Source organism: Thalassophryne amazonica, chromosome 6, assembly GCF_902500255.1.
Source record: "Thalassophryne amazonica chromosome 6, fThaAma1.1, whole genome shotgun sequence".
NCBI classification, from domain to species: Eukaryota; Metazoa; Chordata; class Actinopteri; order Batrachoidiformes; family Batrachoididae; genus Thalassophryne; species Thalassophryne amazonica.
The window spans coordinates 73960443-73985084 of NC_047108.1; the positions used below are offsets into that span (position 1 = coordinate 73960443).

The 24642-nt window shown below is 38.8% G+C and overlaps 1 protein-coding gene across 1 annotated transcript in view; it reads right to left on the bottom strand.

Moving 5' to 3' along the window:
* The window catches only part of LOC117512431 (plakophilin-1), a 97311-nt gene that overhangs the window by 53858 nt on the left and 18811 nt on the right, over nt 1-24642 (bottom strand). Inside the window, 1 exon segment of the mRNA XM_034172496.1 lies at nt 2031-2149. Within this exon segment, the coding sequence (XP_034028387.1) occupies nt 2031-2149 (119 nt within the window).

The following is a 24642-nucleotide window of genomic DNA, read 5'->3' on the forward strand; positions in this document are numbered from 1 at the left end:
GTATCTTCCTTAACTCAAACTGGAAGCAAATCTCTACAACCTGATATAAATTAATTAAAAATATAAAATCCAGCTTCTTGATGAAGTGGTGTAGTGGAGGATTTTCTTAAAAAGAAGACCTGAAACTTCAGCTACAATTTGACAGAAAGTACATTTGAGATAAAGCCTAGATTTGATGTTTTGGTGAAAGAAACTTTCATATTTCTTCATAATTGATGTAAATAAAGTCCAAGACATATTCAGTGACTTGGAAATGTTCATGTTTCCATCCCCTGACTTGTCTAAAGAAAACTGGTAATAAAACTGATTATTATTTACAGCTATTCTCAAGTTTTAGAGATTTGCTTTCAGTTTGAGGAAGATAATTTTAGAAATTTGTATTCTTTATTTTTTGTATTTGTTGTATTTAAAATGGCATAAACAAATTAAAATGTGTGAAATTCCAAGTGTTCCAATACTTTTGGAGGGCACAGTATCCTAACATTATGATGAGTACAAAATGAGTGTGGTATTATTACTGTTTTGTTTAAGGATATTTAATTGTCACTGTTGCTGCACTTTGTGTCAAATCATAGTCATTTCATATTGACATGAAAATTCAGTAAGGTATATCTTCTATTATACATTCCAAATCTAAGGTGGAACTCTACCGAGAGAGAGAGAGAGAGAGAGAGAGAGAGAGAGAGAGAGAGAGAGAGAGAGAGAGAGGAGCCAGGTTGAAAAGCTTTTTTTATCCCATAGGAACTCTCCCTACCCACCTAAGCGGCTCAAGAATATAGACAGCATGTATATAAGTGACATTTACATGACAATTTATACAACAATATTGAGATACAATAATTTGGCCATATTGTACAACCTTACTGTCAACTCGCTAAAAACTTTGAATATTAATTTACATCTACATTAAAAAAAATGCTTAAAGTGGCACGGGGTTAAGAGAGCTGTCATGGGGGGGTCAGCTGAAAAGCAAAAAAAGAAAAAAGCTTAAAAAGGTGGGGAGTATTGGGGGCAGAGCTCCCCCAGAAGCTAAAAGGTTTTAGTCATGTTAATGCTCCCGTGAAGCATTTACTCAAAATAAAGGTCTGAAGAACCTAAATGACATGGTGAGATGCTGACGAGCTTCGCTCATTCATGTCCACGACATACGCATATTAGTCACATCTAATGCCCCCACAAAATGTCAAATTTGACTCTCAGGCTACACTTAAGTGTAGAATGATGATATAGCTAAGAAAGATTTGAGGAAGGCAGGAAATAGGTTTGAAACTTAGAATAGAAAATATTTGTTAAGAAAAAGGAATGGAAAAGGATAATATTAAGGCACTGTTTATCTTCTTAGTTCAAGACTCTGAGTTAATAGGAACAATTGATTTTAAAAATTGATTTTAAAATGGATTATTATTTCTTTTAAAATTCCACTCATTTACAACCTTGGCTATATTTTTAGATCTTTTCACTTAGGACAAAAATTTATTTAATTGGCATATTTTTCATTTATAACAAAAACAGCTCATTAGCAAGCAAAAGCTAATGGGAAAATCAATGTTTTGGCATGAGGCACAAAGAACTCAGAATAAATTGCTTCTTGTCACCACTGAACAGACAAAACTACCATTACAATTGTCTGGCTGCTTGCAAAGCTATATGTGCACATGTACTTCACTAAATGTCGTTCCCTAAAACTCAGCCCCTCCTCCTGTTTTAGATCAGCGTACAGGAGCAGTATTCAGTTGTAGGGCATGTAGACAATGCCAATTTGTAGCTATAGATGAAAATGCAATACACGTTTGACATATAAATTGCTTTGATATATAATTCACAGGACCAACCAAAGAAGTAAAAAAGCGCACAACTTATAGTTCAGAAAATACAGTAGTTACGGTAATTCAACTGAATGTTTCATTAAAAATAAATATAGAAATAAAACACTTTGCATCAAGTTATGAAATAATAGTTCTACTCTAAATTATTTGAAATTACAGGAAAGTGTGCTAAAACTTGCAAAAAGTACTGAACTGAACAAATACCTTTTTGTTGATGCCTGTTGATATCATGGATTTACTACGGCCAAATTCGTCCTTTGCTTTGGAGGGTGAAAACTTGAATGATCCAAACTCTGCAAATACTGAATTCTGCTGAGTCTGACCTGTGAAAGAGAAAATATGTGAAGACTGAAACAAGAGAGGTGTTACCAGAGGCTGTACATCAAATAATAAGAGAAACCTGCAATACAACTGCAATGTTAATGGATTCTTAGTGATAATCACAACAAATAGCAGTATTCCAATGTATACTCTAAAAATGGAACTGCTGTCTCAACAAGATAAAGTGATGTAACAATTTGCATAGATTTTTTTTAAAGTTATTTCAATTTAACAACAGAAGTCTTGTGGCATTAACTCAGTTGAAAGTTGAAATAACTAAGTTGAAATAACTTTTAAAAATCTATGCAAACTGTTACATCACTTTATCTTGTTGAGACAGCAGTTCCATTTTCAGAGTATACATACATCTGATCAAACACTCTGGAACGACAGATTAAGGGAGTGTTTGCAGTGCCTTCAGGTAAAGGCTGAAACGATTAGTCAAGTAACTTCAATAATTTGATTACAAAAAATGTTCGAGGCAAATTCTCTGCCTCAAAGCTCCATTTAGTGTTGTAGTACATATGCCAGGCCTGTGTGTGCTGCTGTAATGTCTCCAGAAAAAAACAGAAGTAGACTAGAGCATGCACATAAGCCGTGTAAGAGCTAATCAATTTAGCACCAAAAGCTACAGCTTTCCAACGCAACACAGGGTAAATTAAAGCCTTTTATGAGAAAGACAGTCCACACTAATCATAGTAGAGAAGCTTGAATCTTCGACTGGACTGGGCTGCTTGACGCGTTCACCTGCATCCCCACCGCTGAGGCCGTCTCTGCTGTGAGGCAGAGACTGCTGGAGGATGTGTCTCTACTTGAAAGGACCAAACTCACACAAGACCACATCTGCCAACTCTTGTAGATCTGTCTTAACACCACGTATTTCCTGTTTAGGGGGAATTACTACAGGCAGATCCATGGTTGTGCGATGGGGTCTCCGGTATCCCCCATTGTGGCCAATCTGTACATGGAGCGAGTGGAGAAAACAGCCTTGACGTCTTTCACGGGCATCCCTCCCAGTCACTGGTTCAGATATGTCGATGACACATGGGTTAAAATCAAGCAACAGGAGGTTGAGGACTTTACAGAACACATCAACTCGGTGGACTCCAATATCAAGTTCACACGTGAGGATGCCAGAAACAACCATTTAGCCTTCTTGGACTGTGATGTTACGATTGGAGAGAACAGGCAGCTCCAGACAGGGGTTTACAGAAAACCACGCACACTGACCAATATCTGTTCTTTGACTCAAACCACCCCCTTGAACACAAGCTCAGGGTGATCAGGACTCTTCAACACAGAGCCCTACAGGTGCCCACAACTACAGAGGGAAGGGCTAAAGAACAACAACTTGTACGGAAAGCCCTCACAGTATGTGGGTACCCACGATGGTCCCTGGACAAAGTGCAGAAGTCCCAGAGAACAAAGAGACCAGATAGACAGAAGACAGAGACAAGAAGAAGAGGAGTGTCTCTCCCTTAATTAGCAGGAGTAGGGAAAAAACTACAGAGGATCTTCAGACAGCACAAAATCCCAGTTTACTTTAAACCGGTTAACACCTTGAGGCAGAAATCAGTTCACCCTAAGGACAGGATCCCTAGTTACAAACAGAGCAATGTAGTGTATTCTATCAGATGTCAGGAAAACTGTAATGAACACTACATAGGTGAGACTAAGCAACCTTTACACAAAAGGCTATACCAGCACCGCAGAGAGGGCGCCAGTGGACCTCAGTCTGCAGTTCATCTCCACCTTAAAGACACTAACCACACGTTTGAGGACAAGGAAGTTAAAATCTTAGCCAGAGAGAAGAAATGGTTTGAGAGAGGGGTCAAGGAGGCATTCTATGTGAAACAGTTGAAACCCAGCCTTAACCGGGGAGGGGGTCTGAGACACGCTTTGTCCCCTGTTTACAATGGGGTACTCAGGTCAAAGTAGTTTCAGTCTTTTGTTCATGGTAATGAGTCATTCACATCATCAGGAGAGTCGTCAAGGGAGCTGGCAGGAGAGGCGTCCATCCCATCATTAGGAGGGACAGCTGCCCTGTCATTAGGAGGGTGCTAACTAGAGCACAGTAGGTGCTAATTAGAGCTATTTTTTAGTCACTAGCCTATAGCAGTCTGCCTCTCGGTAGGAGGGATCTGGTTAGGTTTAAAACTCCAGCTTTTGTGGCTTCTGTTTATTCTTCTCTACAAGAGTCAAGACAGAAGTCAGACTACCAGAGCAAGAATTTTAGCTGAGGAAGCTTCTGCGATTTGAAGCGAAACGTCCTCGCGTCAAGCAACCCAGTCAAATCAAATCAATTTTATTTATATAGCGCCAAATCACAACAAACAGTTGCCCCAAGGCACTTTATATTGTAAGGTAAAAGCCATACAATAATTACAGAAAAACCCCAACGGTCAAAACAACCCCCTATGAGCAAGCACTTGGCGACAGTGGGAAGGAAAAACTCCCTTTTAACAGGAAGAAACCACCAGCTCTGGTTCTGGCTCAGGGAGGGGCAGTCTTCTGCTGGGACTGGTTGGGGCTGAGGGGAGAGAATCAGGAAAAAGACATGCTGTGAAAGAGAGCAGAGATCAATCACCAATGATTAAAAGCAGAGTGGTGCATACAGAGCAAAAAGAGGTGAACAAAAAGAAACACTGGGTGCATCATGGGACCCCCCCCCCCCCAGCAGTCTAAGTCTATAGTAGCATAACTAAGGGATGGTTCAGGGTCACCTGATCCAGCCCTAACTATAAGCTTTTTTCAAAAAGGAAAGTTTTAAGCTTAATCTTAAAAGTACAGAGGGTGTCTGTCTCCCTAATCCGAATTGGGAGCTGGTTCCACAGGAAAGGAGCCTGAAAGCTGAAGGCTCTGCCTCCCATTCTACTCTTACAAACCCTAGGAACTACAAGTAAGCCTGCAGTCTGAGAGCGAAGCGCTCTATTGGGGTGATATGGTACTCAGAGGTCCCTAAGTCCAGTCGAAGATTCAAGCTTCTCTACTATGGAAACCACCTGGACAACTGAGAGCCTACACAGAAACACACTAATCATCTGAAATAGCTTACTGTACATTTAAAGAGAAGCAGTGTGTTTGGCTATTTTTAAAAACACACAGTCCACTCTACGTGGGGAGGGACTATTGACCCGGTGGCCGGGTACCCACAGTCAAAGTTTGCCGTTTGCCTGGCGGCTGTCTCTCTCTGCCCAGTGTGAGGGGCTCAGCACTCTCCTCACAACCAGGCGAGTTACAGCTCCATTCCCAGCCACATTGACAAACAGTCTCTGAAAGAAGATCCTCTCAGCAGAAGTTCATTCTCTCTTCTGTGTTTTGCTCAGACTCGCACTGAGTGTTTCGCTGTTTTGGGCAACACACACAACGCTTCACAAACACGGTAACTTAAATTTATAAAAAATAAATAAATAAAAGCAGTGACTGTGAGGCTTGCATGTTCAACATCCAGCTGAAATGCATCTGCTGAATCGCAGAGAAAGAGGGATTAAAAAAAAAAAAAAAAAAAAAAAAAAAAAAAAAAAAATCACACAGGGACCCAGTCCACCAACCCTAAAAAACAACTCAAAAATGATTAAATTTTACAAGTTGGGGAAACCCATCCCCATTTCAGCAAAATTTCAAGACTTTGGTGCAGTGACATTGTGCCACTGGTTAGGGAGAGCCCTGGACTATTGATGTTTAAAAACGCAAAAGTACTTTTTATCCGATTACTCCATTAAACGCCACAATAATTGATAAAATACTCAATGACTTAAATACTCGATAGCTGCAGCCCTACTTCAGGTTTAACATGCTGTTTAGTATTCATCTCACATTCCGTTTAACCTGTGATAAATTATTAACTGATGCTTAACTGTACTTTTTTCTCCTCATTGTTTTCTCACTGTGTTTCATTTTCTGTATATTTTTTTTTTAAAGGAAAGTTTCTAAAGACTGAAAGTAGCTGTTCAGGACAAGGACTGGAAAGTAACTTTACACATATAGCTAAGTGTAAGAAAAAGTTTTAAAATGGATATTTGCGCCAGGGTTTGTCATCATGAATCAATTCCTCCACAAACAGAAAAAGAATTGGTAACTATTTTGATAATGTAGTAGCTGTTTATCATGGAAAAATACGTCACTTTCACTGAAATCACATTTTCAAACATCAGGGTTCCCACACCTTGGTTAACATCAAATTCAAGGGCTTTTCAAGGACCAAGTCCCTCAAATTTAAGGACTGAATGTGGTGACAGTTTGAGATGGAAGAGGAAGGTTAGCTACTTTTACAATTTTATAATGAGACCTGCAGACTTAACGAAAGCTCCAGGACAACAATTGACGTCAGAAGCTTGAATCTGTGAATATTTCTCAAAATGACCTATGTCCTTGGACAACTGACTCTTTATCTGCATTGTCTTAGTCCACCCAGCTGCTGATGTGGATAGCCGTGCATGGCGCAGTAGCTTGCATCAGACTGACGTCCCATCCCATCATAGACATTCATCCGCTTCATACTACGTAATCCAGAGATTAGTGCTAGCACCAATGGGCCTCAGGGCCTACTGTAAATAGGACTAACTTCTACTTCTCAACCAAGCTGTGTTACAGGGAAAGCAGAAATGGAGTTTTCTTGCCTTCTCAAACACAGCACAACAAAACAATATATTGCGTGAGAAGAGAAACGGAAACCAAGACATCTGCAAATTGAGCTGAGTTCATCATTTGTCTTATTAAATAATAGCTAAAAAGACAAACTAGGGCTGCAGCTATCGAATATTTTTGTAATCGAGTATTCTATCGATTAATTGGATAAAAAAAGTACTTTTGTATTTTTAAACAATATCAGTAGTGGCAGGGCTCTCCCTAAGAAATGGCACAATGTTTCTGTGCCATCATGCAGATTTTTAAGTTTAGGATGTTCCCTCTGTTTTCTCAGGTAATTATTTATTTTTTCACATTATTAAGAGTTTTGGAGCTTTGCCAAACCATAAGCCCAGGCACTCTGTGAAATCTTCAGTCTGCGGACAGGACGTTTTTTTGTTTTTTTTTCTTATTGCACATTTCATTTGCACTTTTTATTGCTGTGATTTATTCAGTGCTTAATGTATATTTCTACATGCTGTACAGAGCAGCTCAAACCGAAGTCAAATTCCTTGCTTTCTGTGGATACTTGGCAAATAACAAAGCCTTTGAAAAACAGCTGTGGAGTGCAACATTTCCACAACAGCTGCACTGATAAATTAACTCTGCAGCTTGTTAATAAAATCTCTTATCAAATCTAAATATAGGCATTTTTTTTTAATATTTAAACAGTGTGCTTCCTTTCGCTTCATCTGCAGAGGTGGAGAGCAGCCAGTGGAACAAACCACGTTTAAAATATAAACACTGCTCCACTTTAAATACATAATAAGTCTGTTTCAGACGATCAGCACAGACCCTTTCTCTTAAAAGGCTTTATTTTACTCAGCATGTGGCTTCGTAAACTTGTAGCATCACCTGCTACATTGAATAGCACTTACATTAGTTATGGGCATGTGCTACAGTCTTCTTCTCGGTTTTTGTAGGAGCGTTACAGCGCCACCTACAGGCCTGGCATATGTACTACAGCTTTAAACGAAGCTTCAAGGCAAAGAATCTGCCTCAAACATTTTTTGTAATCGAATTATTCAAATTACTCAATTAATCGTTTCAGCCCTAAGACAAACAAATAAGACAGTGGCTTTCAAACTGTGAGGCTTTTCCCCCCGGGGGGCACCAGAGTTCTTCAGGGTGAGTGTGAGGGATGGGCATCATGAACCAGTTCTTTTCGAAAATCAGTAAGTAATAATTCGATCCACCGACATCAATAGCTTTTTTGCATAACGAGTCCCTTATCCAACCTTTAGAGCGGCTGTTTTATCGAAAATCTTTTTTTTTTTACATTGATTACAGACCCTGCAGCACTCCGATCCGCTGCTTCATTGGTTCATTGCTTCGCTGCTTTTCAGAAGCGGCAAGTCCGCTTCTTAACCCTTCTGAAAGCCATTTTAAAATGTCATTCGTGAGTCACTTTTATGTGCAATAAAGTCACTAACTGGGACTCTTGTCTTGTTGCAGGCAAAAAACAATAATCGTCCTCCGTTTCGTTTGTACAGCTCCAAACGCTGTCCATCTCTCTGCCGAGTCTCTCATGGGCCTTTCACACTGAATACGTCAGATGCGTCAAATATCGGTCTAAAAAGCATTATTTTCAATGAGACGCGTTGCTTTTTAGATGCGTCAGATGCGTCGCGTCAAAAACCGAGCTAAACCGATGCTTCTGACGGGAGCGCGCATTGCCACTTGTCGGCAGGCTGACGCAGTCAAAGTTCAATCCAATCCAACTTTCGACGCTCTGAGCTGTGACATACCTTTGTGTTGTCCAATAGGAATGACGCGTCGGGCCAAAACACGGAAGACTAGTGGCAGAAATCACTGATCTCTACAAAATGGATCGGTGTAGAAACCACTGATCTCTACAAAATAAACGTGTCACAAAACTGCTCATTTATGGAGCAGTTTTCTGAAGAAAAATCCTTGGAAATGTTTTTTGTTGTTGTTTGTTACCGCAGAATTTCTGATTACTGTTAAAAAAAATTTTAGAACACTTGTAATTAAAATAGCTAAATAAATCAATAAATGGTTCTTTAGAAACCTTTCATCTGTAAACTAAAACCACCTGATTTCAGATAATTTCTTAACATAAGGAACCTAATTTATTTTTAGACAAAATAACATGGAAATTTGTATATTTTTTTTAAGTCTGGTAGATTATTTATATCTCATTTCAACCATAAAAACAGACACTGTAAATAAATACAAATGTTTATTATAAATGCAACAGGAAATAATTTAACAATGACTGCAGTGTGATTGTAAAGTAGGATTTCTGTGACATAAACCTCATGATGAATTTTTTTTTAATGGTCATTTCAACTTGTAATTTCGCCAAAATATGTAATTGCCTTTAATGTTGTTATCAGGAGAGAGCCATTTCTAAAATATGAATTTGAGCACAATAAGTGGAGAGCTTCTACCTGTGCAAATGTCTTTTGACTTTAACGTGGACATCTTTAATGATCCGTTCATTTATTGTTAAAATATAAAATGAAACAGCTTTTTTTTTTAAATAATAAAATAGTTGCTGTTGAAAGGGCCTTTTATTTAGAAGCAGGTTGATGTTATGCTGGATTTTCGGGACCAGATGAAGGTCTCTTCTGCAGCTTTGAACTCTGGTGGTGTTGCTGAAGACACTTTTGTCCTATTTTGAAGAGCAGAGATGTTTTCTTTCGACTGGACTTCGTGGTGTTCAGCTCATCAATGGACGTTTGGTTGTCTGCACAGCAAATGTTGCTGATTGGGACAAATAAAAATATTTCTTTAAAGAAACACTAAACAGTTAATATATAAAAAAGGAAAAAAGAAAAACGGGGGAAAAAAAATGGAAAGAAAATGCCCGAAAAAATAAGTTATTTAAAGTTGAGCTTTTGTGGTGTCTGAAAAAAGTTGTAGCTTTATTTGGTAAAAATAAAAAAAGACTGAACCATTTAGAAATTAAAGCGTTCACTCAGATCAACTGTGCTAAAAGGCTACGCTAACGTTGGCTGATCATTAAACCTTTACAGCAGTTCAGCAAACATCACGTTTTATTTTTACATTATTCTCACCTCGATAAAGCTGCAGAACTAAACTCCGTTGGGCAAACTGGGACTTTGCATATATCCAAAAACAGTGGTGGGCACAGATAACCAAAAAATTAACTTCGATAACAGATAATCAGATAACTGAAAAGTTATCTTTGATAAAGATAAACCAATAAACCATCCAAAAATGTATCGGAAGTTACAGATAATCGATAACCGATAAATTCCAATATTGGCTCTGGTACATTTGCAATTACTAAGAAGCTGAAATTGACTTAACACGATCGCTTTTGAAAGCATCAAAAGCGACAAAAGACAAAAAGAATGAGCCAGTATTTCCATGTTTGACATGCTGCCCCCTGTAGGAAACTGCACAGAAAAATCCTGAGAGCACCCAAAAAATGAGCTCTCTACTACAACTCCTGGCAAAAATTATGGAATCACCCGCCTCAGAGAATGTTCATTCAGTTGTTTAATTTTGTAGAAAAAAAGCAGGTCACAGACATCAATCAATCAATCAATTTTTTTTTTATATAGCGCCAAATCACAACAAACAGTTGCCCCAAGGCGCTTTATATTGTAAGGCAAGGCCATACAATAATTATGTAAAACCCCAACGGTCAAAACGACCCCCTGTGAGCAAGCACTTGGCTACAGTGGGAAGGAAAAACTCCCTTTTAACAGGAAGAAACCTCCAGCAGAACCAGGCTCAGGGAGGGCAGTCTTCTGCTGGGACTGGTTGGGGCTGAGGGAGAGAACCAGGAAAAAGACCTGCTGTGGAGGGGAGCAGAGATCGATCACTAATGATTAAATGCAGAGTGGTGCATACAGAGCAAAAAGAGAAAGAAACAGTGCATCATGGGAACCCCCCAGCAGTCTACGTCTATAGCAGCATAACTAAGGGATGGTTCAGGGTCACCTGATCCAGCCCTAACTATAAGCTTTAGCAAAAAGGAAAGTTTTAAGCCTAATCTTAAAAGTAGAGAGGGTGTCTGTCTCCCTGATCTGAATTGGGAGCTGGTTCCACAGGAGAGGAGCCTGAAAGCTGAAGGCTCTGCCTCCCATTCTACTCTTACAAACCCTAGGAACTACAAGTAAGCCTGCAGTCTGAGAGCGAAGCGCTCTATTGGGGTGATATGGTACTACGAGGTCCCTAAGATAAGATGGGACCTGATTATTCAAAACCTTATAAGTAAGAAGAAGAATTTAAATTCTATTCTAGAATTAACAGGAAGCCAATGAAGAGAGGCCAATATGGGTGAGATATGCTCTCTCCTTCTAGTCCCCGTCAGCACTCTAGCTGCAGCATTTTGAATTAACTGAAGGCTTTTTAGGGAACTTTTAGGACAACCTGATAATAATGAATTACAATAGTCCAGCCTAGAGGAAATAAATGCATGAATTAGTTTTTCAGCATCACTCTGAGACAAGACCTTTCTGATTTTAGAGATATTGCGTAAATGCAAAAAAGCAGTCCTACATATTTGTTTAATATGCGCTTTGAATGACATATCCTGATCAAAAATGACTCCAAGATTTCTCACAGTATTACTAGAGGTCAGGGTAATGCCATCCAGAGTAAGGATCTGGTTAGACACCATGTTTCTAAGATTTGTGGGGCCAAGAACAATAACTTCAGTTTTATCTGAGTTTAAAAGCAGGAAATTAGAGGTCATCCATGTCTTTATGTCTGTAAGACAATCCTGCAGTTTAGCTAATTGGTGTGTGTCCTCTGGCTTCATGGATAGATAAAGCTGGGTATCATCTGCGTAACAATGAAAATTTAAGCAATACCGTCTAATAATACTGCCTAAGGGAAGCATATATAAAGTGAATAAAATTGGTCCTAGCACAGAACCTTGTGGAACTCCATAATTAACTTTAGTCTGTGAAGAAGATTCCCCATTTACATGAACAAATTGTAATCTATTAGACAAATATGATTCAAACCACCGCAGCGCAGTGCCTTTGATACCTATGGCATGCTCTAATCTCTGTAATAAAATTTTATGGTCAACAGTATCAAAAGCAGCACTGAGGTCTAACAGAACAAGCACAGAGATGAGTCCACTGTCCGAGGCCATAAGAAGATCATTTGTAACCTTCACTAATGCTGTTTCTGTACTATGATGAATTCTAAAACCTGACTGAAACTCTTCAAATAGACCATTCCTCTGCAGATGATCAGTTAGCTGTTTTACAACTACCCTTTCAAGAATTTTTGAGAGAAAAGGAAGGTTGGAGATTGGCCTATAATTAGCTAAGATAGCTGGGTCAAGTGATGGCTTTTTAAGTAATGGTTTAATTACTGCCACCTTAAAAGCCTGTGGTACATAGCCAACTAACAAAGATAGATTGATCATATTTAAGATCGAAGCATTAAATAATGGTAGGGCTTCCTTGAGCAGCCTGGTAGGAATGGGGTCTAATAAACATGTTGATGGTTTGGATGAAGTAACTAATGAAAATAACTCAGACAGAACAATCGGAGAGAAAGAGTCTAACCAAATACCGGCATCACTGAAAGCAGCCAAAGATAACGATACGTCTTTGGGATGGTTATGAGTAATTTTTTCTCTAATAGTTAAAATTTTGTTAGCAAAGAAAGTCACGAACTCATTACTAGTTAAAGATAATGGAATACTCAGCTCAATAGAGCTCTGACTCTTTGTCAGCCTGGCTACAGTGCTGAAAAGAAACCTGGGGTTGTTCTTATTTTCTTCAATTAGTGATGAGTAGAAAGATGTCCTAGCTTTACGGAGGGCTTTTTTATAGAGCAACAGACTCTTTTTCCAGGCTAAGTGAAGATCTTCTAAATTAGTGAGACGCCATTTCCTCTCCAACTTACGGGTTATCTGCTTTAAGCTACGAGTTTGAGAGTTATACCATGGAGTCAGACACTTCTGATTTAAAGCTCTCTTTTCAGAGGAGCTACAGCATCCAAAGTTGTCTTCAATGAGGATGTAAAACTATTGACGAGATACTCTATCTCCCTTACAGAGTTTAGGTAGCTACTCTGCACTGTGTTGTTATATGGCATTAGAGAACATAAAGAAGGAATCATATCCTTAAACCTAGTTACAGCGCTTTCTGAAAGACTTCTAGTGTAATGAAACTTATTCCCTACTGCTGGGTAGTCCATCAGAGTAAATGTAAATGTTATTAAAAAATGATCAGACAGAAGGGAGTTTTCAGGGAATACTGTTAAGTCTTCTATTTCCATACCATAAGTCAGAACAAGATCTAAGATATGATTAAAGTGGTGGGTGGACTCATTTACTTTTTGAGCAAAGCCAATAGAGTCTAATAATAGATTAAATGCAGTGTTGAGGCTGTCATTCTCAGCATCTGTGTGGATGTTAAAATCGCCCACTATAATTATCTTATCTGAGCTAAGCACTAAGTCAGACAAAAGGTCTGAAAATTCACAGAGAAACTCACAGTACGACCAGGTGGACGATAGATAATAACAAATAAAACTGGTTTTTGGGACTTCCAATTTGGATGGACAAGACTAAGAGACAAGCTTTCAAATGAATTAAAGCTCTGTCTGGGTTTTTGATTAATTAATAAGCTGGAATGGAAGATTGCTGCTAATCCACCGCCCCGGCCCGTGCTACGAGCATTCTGACAGTTAGTGTGACTCGGGGGTGTTGACTCATTTAAACTAACATATTCATCCTGCTGTAACCAGGTTTCTGTTAGGCAGAATAAATCAATATGTTGATCAATTATTATATCATTTACCAACAGGGACTTAGAAGAGAGAGACCTAATGTTTAATAGACCACATTTAACTGTTTTAGTCTGTGGTGCAGTAGAAGGTGCTATATTATTTTTCTTTTTGAATTTTTATGCTTAAATAGATTTTTGCTGGTTATTGGTAGTCTGGGAGCAGGCACCGTCTCTACGGGGATGGGGTAATGAGGGGATGGCAGGGGGAGAGAAGCTGCAGAGAGGTGTGTAAGACTACAACTCTGCTTCCTGGTCCCAACCCTGGATAGTCACGGTTTGGAGGATTTAAGAAAATTAGCCAGATTTCTAGAAATGAGAGCTGCTCCATCCAAAGTGGGATGGATGCCGTCTCTCCTAACAAGACCAGGTTTTCCCCAGAAGCTTTGCCAATTATCTATGAAGCCCACCTCATTTTTTGGACACCACTCAGACAGCCAGCAATTCAAGGAGAACATGCGGCTAAACATGTCCACTCCCGGTCTGATTGGGGAGGGGGCCCAGAGAAAACTACAGAGTCCGACATTGTTTTTGCAAAGTTACACACCGATTTAATGTTAATTTTAGTGACCTCCGATTGGCGTAACCGGGTGTCATTACTGCCGACGTGAATTACAATCTTACCAAATTTACGCTTAGCCTTAACCAGCAGTTTCAAATTTCCTTCAATGTCGCCTGCTCTGGCCCCCGGAAATGACACAAAACTAGTCATTTCAAAAGGCAACTTTCTGGCTTTAAGAAACACTGTAAGAAATCAAAAAAAAAAAAAAAATTGTGGCAGTCAGTAACGGTTACTTTTTTAGACCAAGCAGAGGGAAAAAAATATGGAATCACTCAATTCTGAGGAAAAAATTATGGAATCATGAAAAACAAAAGAACGCTCCAACACATCACTAGTATTTTGTTGCACCACCTCTGGCTTTTATAACAGCTTGCAGTCTCTGAGGCATGGACTTAATGAGTGACAAACAGTACTCTTCATCAATCTGGCTCCAACTTTCTCTGATTGCTGTTGCCAGATCAGCTTTGCAGGTTGGAGCCTTGTCATGGACCATTTTCTTCAACTTCCACCAAAGATTTTCAATTGGATTAAGATCCGGACAATTTTTTGAACCTATGTGTCTTTTTGCAAGGAATGTTTTCACAGTTTTTGCTCTATGGCAAGATGCATTATCATCTTGAAAAATGATATCATCCCCAAACATCCTTTCAACTGATGGGATAAGAAAAGTGTCTAAAATATCAACGTAAACTTGTGCATTTATTGATGATGTAATGACTGCCATCTCCCCAGTGTCTTTACCTGACATGCAGCCCCATATCATCAATGACTGGAAATTTACATGTTCTCTTCAGGCAGTCATCTTTATAAATCTCATTGGAACGGCACCAAACAAAAGTTCCAGCATCATCACCTTGCCCAATGCAGATTCGAGATTCATCACTGAATATGACTTTCATCCAGTCATCCACAGTCCACGATTGCTTTTCCTTAGCCCATTGTAACCTTGTTTTTTTTCTGTTTAGGTGTTAATGATGGCTTTCGTTTAGCTTTTCTGTATGTAAATCCCATTTCCTTTAGGCGGTTTCTTACAGTTCGGTCACAGACCTTGACTACAGTTTCCTCCCATTCGTTCCTCATTTGTTTTGTTGTGCATTTTCGATTTTTGAGACATATTGCTTTAAGTTTTCTGTCTTGATGCTTTGATGTCTTCCTTGGTCTACCGGTATGTTTGCCTTTAACAACCTTCCCATGTTGTTTGTATTTGGTCCATAGTTTAGACACAGCTGACTGTGAACAACCAACATCTTTTGCAACATTGCGTGATGATTTACCCTCTTTTAAGAGTTTGATAATCCTCTCCTTTGTTTCAATTGACATCTCTCGTGTTGGAGCCATGATTCATGTCAGTCCACTTGGTGCAACAGCTCTCCAAGGTGTGATCACTCCTTTTTAGATGCAGACTAACGAGCAGATCTGATTTGATGCAGGTGTTAGTTTTGGGGATGAAGATTTACAGGGTGATTCCATAATTTTTTCCTCAGAATTGAGTGATTCCATATTTTTTCTTCTGCTTGGTCTAAAAAAGTAACCATTACTGAGTGCCACAATTTGTTTTCCTGATTTCTTATAGTGTTTCTAAAAGTCAGATAGTTGCCATTTGAAATGACTTTAGTTTTGTGTCATGTCTGTGATCTGCTTTTTTTCTACAAAATTAAACAACTGAATGAACATCCTCCGAGGCCGGTGATTCCATAATTTTTGCCAGGGGTTGTAATCATAATGCTCCGGTCAAGCGGAGGTCTTGAAAAATAAAGTCATACTAACTTATGGTTTTGTGAAAATACTGATAGAATAACTCCATTAATGTCAATTCTGTCATTTGTACAAAGTTAAAATATAACATATATCTTTTAATGTTGAATAATGTACTAATTCTGAGGTTTTGTAACAAACACAGACTGCAAAGCATTCTGGGTAAAAGTGCCCTGCTAAACACTGATTGGTTCAGTCATTCATTATGTAAACCAACACATTAATGTGACGTGTGTTGGTTTAAAGATAAATGTGCTTTTGTAAAATATTCAATTTTTATTTGTAAAAACAGGCATTTTTATGGAGCTCTGGAAGTGTCATCGCAAAATGTTTTGCATGTGGAGAGAATGTTTGTGTGCGCACGTTTTATGATGTTGTAAAACGTGCACTCAATATTAGTAAGTACGTCACCAGCTCTCCTTTGCCTACAGAGGATAGAGTAGTTTTTTTCTGAAAACAGCTCTCTTCTGTTTGCAGAGGGTAGAACAATATACCTACTAGGAAACTTTTAACAGGTAGGTCTCAACTGCTTTTAAGTTTTAAAAATGTTTTTCACTGTTCAGCTTGGTTTATTACGTTATCGGTCTAAAGGTTATCGGTCGGCAATTCATCAGAAGATAATTAGTCCGATGATGGTTTTTAAAGTTATCTAAAAAGATAATCCGATAATGAAAACGTTATCTTCGATAATTCTCTCTTATCGGATTATCGGAAGTGTGCCCACCACTGTCCAAAAAGTGGGAGATTTCGGACTCAGTGGGTTTGCTCCATCCCCCCGGCTGCCTGCCTCGCTGTGCCCAGTGATGATGCCTGAAGGCCGGCTTTTCCGTGCGAGTCGGCCCGCTGTCACGGTTTGATCGATATCCCACCAAGTAGTCAGTCCTCCCTCGTTCCGCGTCGCTCCGAAAAGTAGCTGAAAAAAAGCTTCTCCCAGCAGGGTGATGGGAGAATCGTTCTACTGCTGTATTTTAAGAGCTTTTTTGTGGTTCAGGCGACCTAGGCCTGGACGATTTGGCCTAAAAATAAAATCTATTTTTTCAGAAAAAAAAAATAGATTTTCGATTTTTCCGATATTTCACTCCTACTTTTTAAAAGAAAACATTTAATACAAATGACAGAAATAACTCAGAACAAGTTTTGCTTTTATTTTATCAAAAACTTAAAACTAAGCCCTACTTACCTCCTGGAATTGAAGCTCCAACTGTTCTTTTGATTTAAAAAATACACTTTGGTAAATTATTCCACCAGAGTAAGCTGGTTTTTAGCGGGCGTTGGCGCTCTTGTTCCCCTCGTAAAGTGTAGCATTTCTCCCATGCAGCTGGATGCCTCTGTTTTAGATACTGGAATAAGTTTGTTGTGCGGCTGCGTTTTGTTGCGATGGGCTTTCAGGGTTCGCCCCAGAAATTTTTAGTATAGCGGTGCTCTTGGCAATTATCACCCGAGGCGGCGTGCTGTGAGTCATTTTGACTGGTTTTAGATGCATTGAAAGCAAGAATAGACCAAAAAAAAAGGACACTTATGTTGTTGATTGATTGATTGATTGTAATAAAGTTCTTTTTGCATGTTTCTGTCTAAGTTAATAAAATAAATAACATTGAAAAGTTTAAAAACACAATATTTGATGGACATCTTTAAAAATGACACACTGTACCTTTAATCCAATAAAACAGGCAGAGTTTTACTGTCATGTTGACAGTTTAGTTTTTTCTTTTTAACATTTCTGAGTGGGATTGCATACTTTTTTAAAAACAATATAACCCCTAATTGTCTTGTTTGTACAAGAGCTAAACCTGGACTGATTTGATTGTCAAATCAGAATCAAATTTATTGCAAGTAAGTTCTCACATACAATTAATTTGATCTGGTGTCATTGGTGCATAAACAACAATAATAAAAAGAAATCAGTTTTTCACACTTTACTGTTTCACTAAATTGTGTGGTGAAGAAGATCACTGATTAAAATTGCTTCGCTGCTTTTTTTTTTTTTTTTTTACACATTGTGGAGCGTCTGTTCACACTTTTTCCTCCCCCCTCTCTCTCTCTTGTTGTGTGGGAACGAGACTCTTCACTACACCGTCTTTGCGGCTTATTTGAGCAAACTTTGGAAACATGAACGCTTTCATTTGTAAAATAAAGCCTTAATGTGTCACTAGCTTTGTTCTTTCACTGAGAGACTCTGAGCTGCAGCGCCGTGACTCTGCTCTGCTCGGCTGGCTGCCAACGAGCAGACAGCAGTCCCTTCTTCACGAACAGACTGGCTGGATTAAACAAAAATACAACGGCACTACGCCGTTGTTCCAGTCTGGGGAGAACCGTGGCTTTAGACAAACTTTGCAGCGTCCAGTCACTTGTTCCATGTCTGTTACAGCAATCTCAAACCACTGCCGAAACTCGCTCTCCATTAGCGGTTAGCCATCTTTGTTATTGTGTGAAGGAAACGGGACAGGGAGGGGGGAGCTACGGAACGTCCTGGGGACAAAAAGGTGCGCCGCTGCAAGAGAGAGAAAAAAAAAAAAAAAAACTCTAATTTTTTATTTTTGAAATCGTCCGCAACAAATAATTCGAATTAATCATTATCGATATATCGCCCAGGCCTAAGGCGACCCAAATTCAAGATGGCGATCGCTGAACTTTTTTCAGGTTGTGGAAACAGCCAGAGTGTGACGTGGCAATCTCCGCCCCCTTGCCACTTCCGAAGCGACGCGTCTGATGTCATGCGTTGGATGCGTTAAAAACGCATCTTGATGAATTGGAAAGCGTTGACGGATTAGCCTGAAGTATGCAGTGTGAAAGGCCCATTAGAGAGTCAAGTTATAGTCCTGCCAGAATTAATAACTTCAAAAGGAATCGCTGTTTAAACCAAATGACACCTCTTTCCAAACATTGGACTACAGACACCAATACAACCACAACAACAGGCTAAAATGTTTTTTCCTCTCAAAATGAGACATCCTGCATTCTTCATGAATGACTGATGTTGACTTGCAGCACAGCCGGCAGGTATAGATTTGTGCCATTAATGTCTGACAGGAAATGCTTTTGAGAAAAACTACAAATTTTGTTTTATTTATTTGGGTGATTCTTAGACTACGGGCACTTATTATGTCCTTTGATCATATTGTATGAAAAACAGAAAAAAGGGGAAATTTCACACTTTTATAGTAATCTTTACAATGAAAGTGTGTTAAGAAATTTGTTCTAGTAGTCTATGATGAGTTTTTCACCGTTTTTCAGCATCATTATATGCAAATATTGCCGTTTTGTGCTTGTCCCACACCCAGACTTTTGATCTTCAATGATAAAAATGAATGGTAAAGAAATGTTTTTTCTAATGTTTTAAAATATCTCTGAATAAAATATCAGTAAAATAATCAAAACATAATTGGGGTATTCAATGTCATACAACTGTTGTGATTTTTTTTAAATAAAATGTAGTTGTCCCACACTATTGCCATAATTTCCACCACAACACTGTAATGTCCCTAAATAGTTTGTATGGAAGATTGTTTGGGTAGTTTCTATGGAGATAAACAGTGACATCAGAGCACATGTATATAGCACCAAATCACAACAAACAGTTGCCCCAAGGCGCTTTATATTGTAAAGCAATGGTGTGGTGGAAATTACATTTACAAGGCCAATAGTGCCCATAGTTAAAGAATCACCCATTTATGAGATCAAGGATCCAGTGACCAATTTCATATTTATTTACTTTAAGACTCAATAAAATGTTATTTAAATAGAAAATCTGCAAAGCCTATTTTTAGTACACAGAAAATTCATAGGAGGTATTGATAAGAGAATCGATAAGGTATTGGAACTATAAGCAGAATCGATAATGGCATCAATAGGTAAAATCTTATCAATACCCATCCCTTATTATTTATGTTAAAATGTGTTAGTTATGCCAAAGATGTTTAAAAACACAGAGATGTTTAAATGTTTTTTAAAAAAGGATGTTTAAAATATGACAAAACAAAAATAGAATAGAAAGATCTTTAAAAACACACACTTAAAATGTTTGAAAAGGGTGTAAAATGTGTGAAAATGGAAAGTTCTTTAAAAACATGTTTAAAACGTTTATAAAGGCATAGACAGTTCCTTAAAAATGCTCAAATACTTTTACAATGTGTTTAAGATGTGTAAAAGAATAAATAGAAACACACGAAGATGTTGAAATTGTGTGTATGTGTGTCGTGGGGGGAGGGGGGCAGCGATTCATTTGTTCTCTGAGGGGAGCTCACTCTCCCACACTTTGAAAACCCCTGACATAAGATAAATAAGAAAACATAAGAAAAAACGGCAAACACATTTACTTTGACTTCTATTTTATTACGGACAGTATGAAATAAAGGGGTTTTTTGCGGCCAACTTCATTTGTTAATGTGCATCAGTCCCACATTTAAGGACAACCACACAATTCAGAGGAATTTGCTTTGAGTGGAAAAGGTTGCAGTGCTTACTTTGCTAAATTTGATCAATCTAATGATGTAATGGTTTTTCTTTGTGCATTGCATATTATTTGGACCAAATTTTGCACATTGTTAAAAAAAACAAAACAAAAAAAACATAGTATGTAAAGTGTTCTTTAAGTTGAACAATAAGTCAGTCAGACAGAAAAGCAGACATGACATCATGCTCAACTCAGTGATGGTTTTCACTTAAGCTTACAGAAATCCACTGTTTGCACCTCGCCAACATGTTTTAACATCCATTCTGTTTTTTTTAAGGATGACTCATGCGAACATGAGATCATTCCAAGTGTAAGTGCTATACCAGAAATTCAACCAATCAGTGTAATAATACCTGTCACCATTTCTAAGCTGGACTACAGCAAATTCTAGTTCATTATTATGAAGGTGGTTGCACTGAGAACTGACAAGTATTTTCCATGTATAACACATACACAGCAGGCAAAAGAACCACAAAATACTTGACTGCTATCCACTACTATGTACAGTAGTGTTCAGAATAATAGTAGTGCTATGTGACTAAAAAGATTAATCCAGGTTTTGAGTATATTTCTTATTGTTACATGGGAAACAAGGTACCAGTAGATTCAGTAGATTCTCACAAATCCAACAAGACCAAGCATTCATGATATGCACACTCTTAAGGCTATGAAATTGGGCGATTAGTAAAAAAAAAAAGTAGAAAAGGGGGTGTTCACAATAATAGTAGTGTGGCATTCAGTCAGTGAGTTTGTCAATTTTGTGGAACAAACAGGTGTGAATCAGGTGTCCCCTATTTAAGGATGAAGCCAGCACCTGTTGAACATGCTTTTCTCTTTGAAAGTCTGAGGAAAATGGGACGTTCAAGACATTATCAGAAGAACAGCGTAGTTTAATTAAAAAGTTGATTGGAGAGGGGAAAACATACGCAGGTGCAAAAAATTATGGGCTGTTCATCGACAGTGATCTACAATGCTTTAAAATGGACAAAAAACCAGAGACGCGTGGAAGAAAACGGAAAACAACCATCAAAATGGATAGAATAACAACCAGAATGGCAAAGGCTCACCCACTGATCAGTTCCAGGATGATCAAAAACAGTCTGGAGTTACCTGTAAGTGCTGTGATAGTTAGAAGATGCCTGTGTGAAGCTAATTTATTTGCAAGAATCCCCCACAAAGTCCCTCTGTTAAATAAAAGACGTGCAGAAGAGGTTACAATTTGCCAAAGAACACATCAACTTGTTGTGTGGGCCGCCCGAAGAGGAGGTACTGCTGGCCCAACACCAGAGGGCACCCTGCCTGATGTCGGGCTTCAGGCACCAGAGGGCGCAGTCACCTCGCAGGAGCACCAGGAGCCCGGAGCTGACAGCTGTCAGTCATCATCTCATCACCACATCACGTCCATAAAAGCCTGGGAGAGACACCATAACTCTGCCGAGTTATGAGTTACCTGACAGGTAAACCTACTCAGCCGCTTTGTGCCGTTCGCACATTTATTGCTACTGACCTTTGCAGTCGTAACCTCTGGTATAGTTGCAGCTTGGAGCTGGGTTTGTGGAAGTTTGGAGGAGCTGGCGTTTCCACTCCTCACTTTCCTTATCTCAGAGTGTTACTGTTGGTACTGCACGTTTTCAGTGTTCCTGTTTCCTGGGAGTGGTGGATTTTTCCCTCAGGAAGGAACTGTGTTTTTGCTGACTGTTTGCTTGGTGTACACACACCCACCGTAACCTGTTTGTTTTTCCTGCCAGCAGTACCAGATCTGACAGCTGGAGGCAGTGGCCACCTGGGGACTCAGGACTTGGCGGCTCCGGTGTATTGCAGGACTCCGTTGGCGGTGGAACCTTGTGGGTCCCGGCTCTTCTCTGGATAGGCGTCTCCTACCCTCGGGCCTGCCCACACGTCACCTTTGGTGGAACTTTGATTGACAGACTAAAAGCAGTATTTTGACCTGTTGTGCACTTTTGCAGTATTAAATTGTATTTATTGGCATCTCTATTGTCCGTTCATTTACGCCCCCTGGTGTGGGTCCGTGTCTTACACTTTCCCCAACAGAACTGGCCTAAAGAGAAATGGAGGAATATTTTGTGGACTGATGAGAGTAAAATTGTTCTTTTTGGGTCCAAGGGCCGCAGACAGTTTGTGAGATGACTCCCAAACTCGGAATTCAAGCCACAGTTCACAGTGAAGACAGTGAAGCATGGTGGTGCAAGCATCATGATATGGGCATGTTTCTCCTACTATGGTGTTGGGCCTATATATCGCATACCAGGTATCATGGATCAGTTTGGATATGTCAAAATACTTGAAGAGGTCATGTTGCCTTATGCTGAAGAGGACATGCCCTTGAAATGGGTGTTTCAACAAGACAATGACCCCGAGCACACTAGTAAACAAGCAAAATCTTGGTTCCAAACCAACAAAATTAAATTAACGCCTTGCAGATGTGAAACACTGTGGTTATACAACTAAATACTAGCTTAGTGATTCACAGGATTGCTAAAAAAGCAGTTTGAACATAATAGTTTTGAGTTTGTAGCGTCAACAGCAGATGCTACTATTATTGTGAACACCCCCTTTTCTACTTTTTTTTTACTAATAGCCCAATTTAATAGCCTTAAGAGTGTGCATATCATGAATGCTTGGTCTTGTTGGATTTGTGGGAATCTACTGGTACCTTGTTTCCCATGTAACAATAACAAATATACTCAAAACCTGGATTAATCTTTTTAGTCACATAGCATTACTATTATTCTGAACACTACTGTATGAAGATTGAGCCAAGGTGTAGCCGTTTCAGCCTTACTGATCACTTTCACAGATAAATGTTGGGGTGAATAAAAAAAAAAAAACTGACACCAGTTTCCTGCAGGACATTTTATCCTGAGTTAAAAACTGTCCTTAACTGTTCATCTGCTGTTGTGCACGCTGTGTACTTTCATGCAGAGGGGAGCTTACTTTTCTGGTATGGTTGAAGTCTGGTAAGTGTGAAATAAAGCTTTAAGGAGAAAAACGGTCCACACTGATCATCAGAAACAGCTTACTGCACATTTAAAGCAAAGTAGTGTGTTTGTCTGGTTTTAAAAAAAACTGGTTCGTCCGCTGCCTGCTCTCCACGGGGAGTGACTATTCGCGCGGCGGCCAGTGGCTGCGTCTCTCCATCTGGTGTGAGCGGCTCAGCACTGGCCACACTGACACACAGAAGTCCACTGTTCCTTCTGTGTTTTGCTCAGACTCTCACTGAGTGTTTCGTCTTTTAATTTTCACTTTTTTGGGCAACACACAACGCTTCACAAACATGGTAACTTAAATAAAATAATAATAATAGTAATAATAACAACTGACTGTGAGGCTTGCATGTTCAACCTCCAGCTGAAATGCATTGGTTGAATTGCAGAGAAAGAGGGATTAAAAAAAAAAAAAAAATCACGCGGGGACCCAATTCATAAATCTTAAAAAAAAATAAAATAAATAAAATAAAGAAAGAAAGAAAAACGGTGGTTAAATTTTACAAGTTGGGGAAAACAAAAAACATAAAGCCACATCCCATCGCCGTTTCAGCAAAATGTCAAGACCTTGGCTGAGCTCCTGCCACCAGGAAAGATCCAAAACTTGTAAAGATGTGAAAAAAATAAATGATTACCCAGGAAAACATAACGGGATACATTAAATTTGACAACCATTGCTTAGGAGCCCTGGACTGTTGTGAGTTGGAGCTTTATATACATATATACATATATACATACACACATATACATACACACACACATACATATATACATATACATATATACATACACATATATATATATATATATATATACATATACATACACACACACACACACACACACACACACTTGTTGTGAATTTTTGTTTATGTTATTATGACTGTTATAACTGTTGAATTTGTGCTGGCAGGGGTGGGCGTTGATAAGCCTTGCTTCTGCCCACACCCTTTCGGACTCACAGGCTTTGTTTATATAACATTCATGTTATTTGTATGTTTCTGTTCTTTCGGATTTGTGTGTGTGTGATGAATAAATCCATTCATTCATTCACTGTTGATGTTGTTAAAAACGCAGAAGTACTTTTTATTAGATTAATTGCCAGAATAAATCCATAGAATACTTGATTACTAAAATAATCGATAGCTGCAGCCCTAATTACATAATATTCATTATTATACATATAATATTCATTATATTTATATTTAAGATTTACACTTCTGTAGAAATGGGAAATGTGGTGGATTGTCATGATTCATGATGTGAAACAAGCAGAATGCTGAACACAAAATGCAGACTCAGGGACTCAGGAGGTGGAGTAATAAAAAGGCTTTATTTTGCA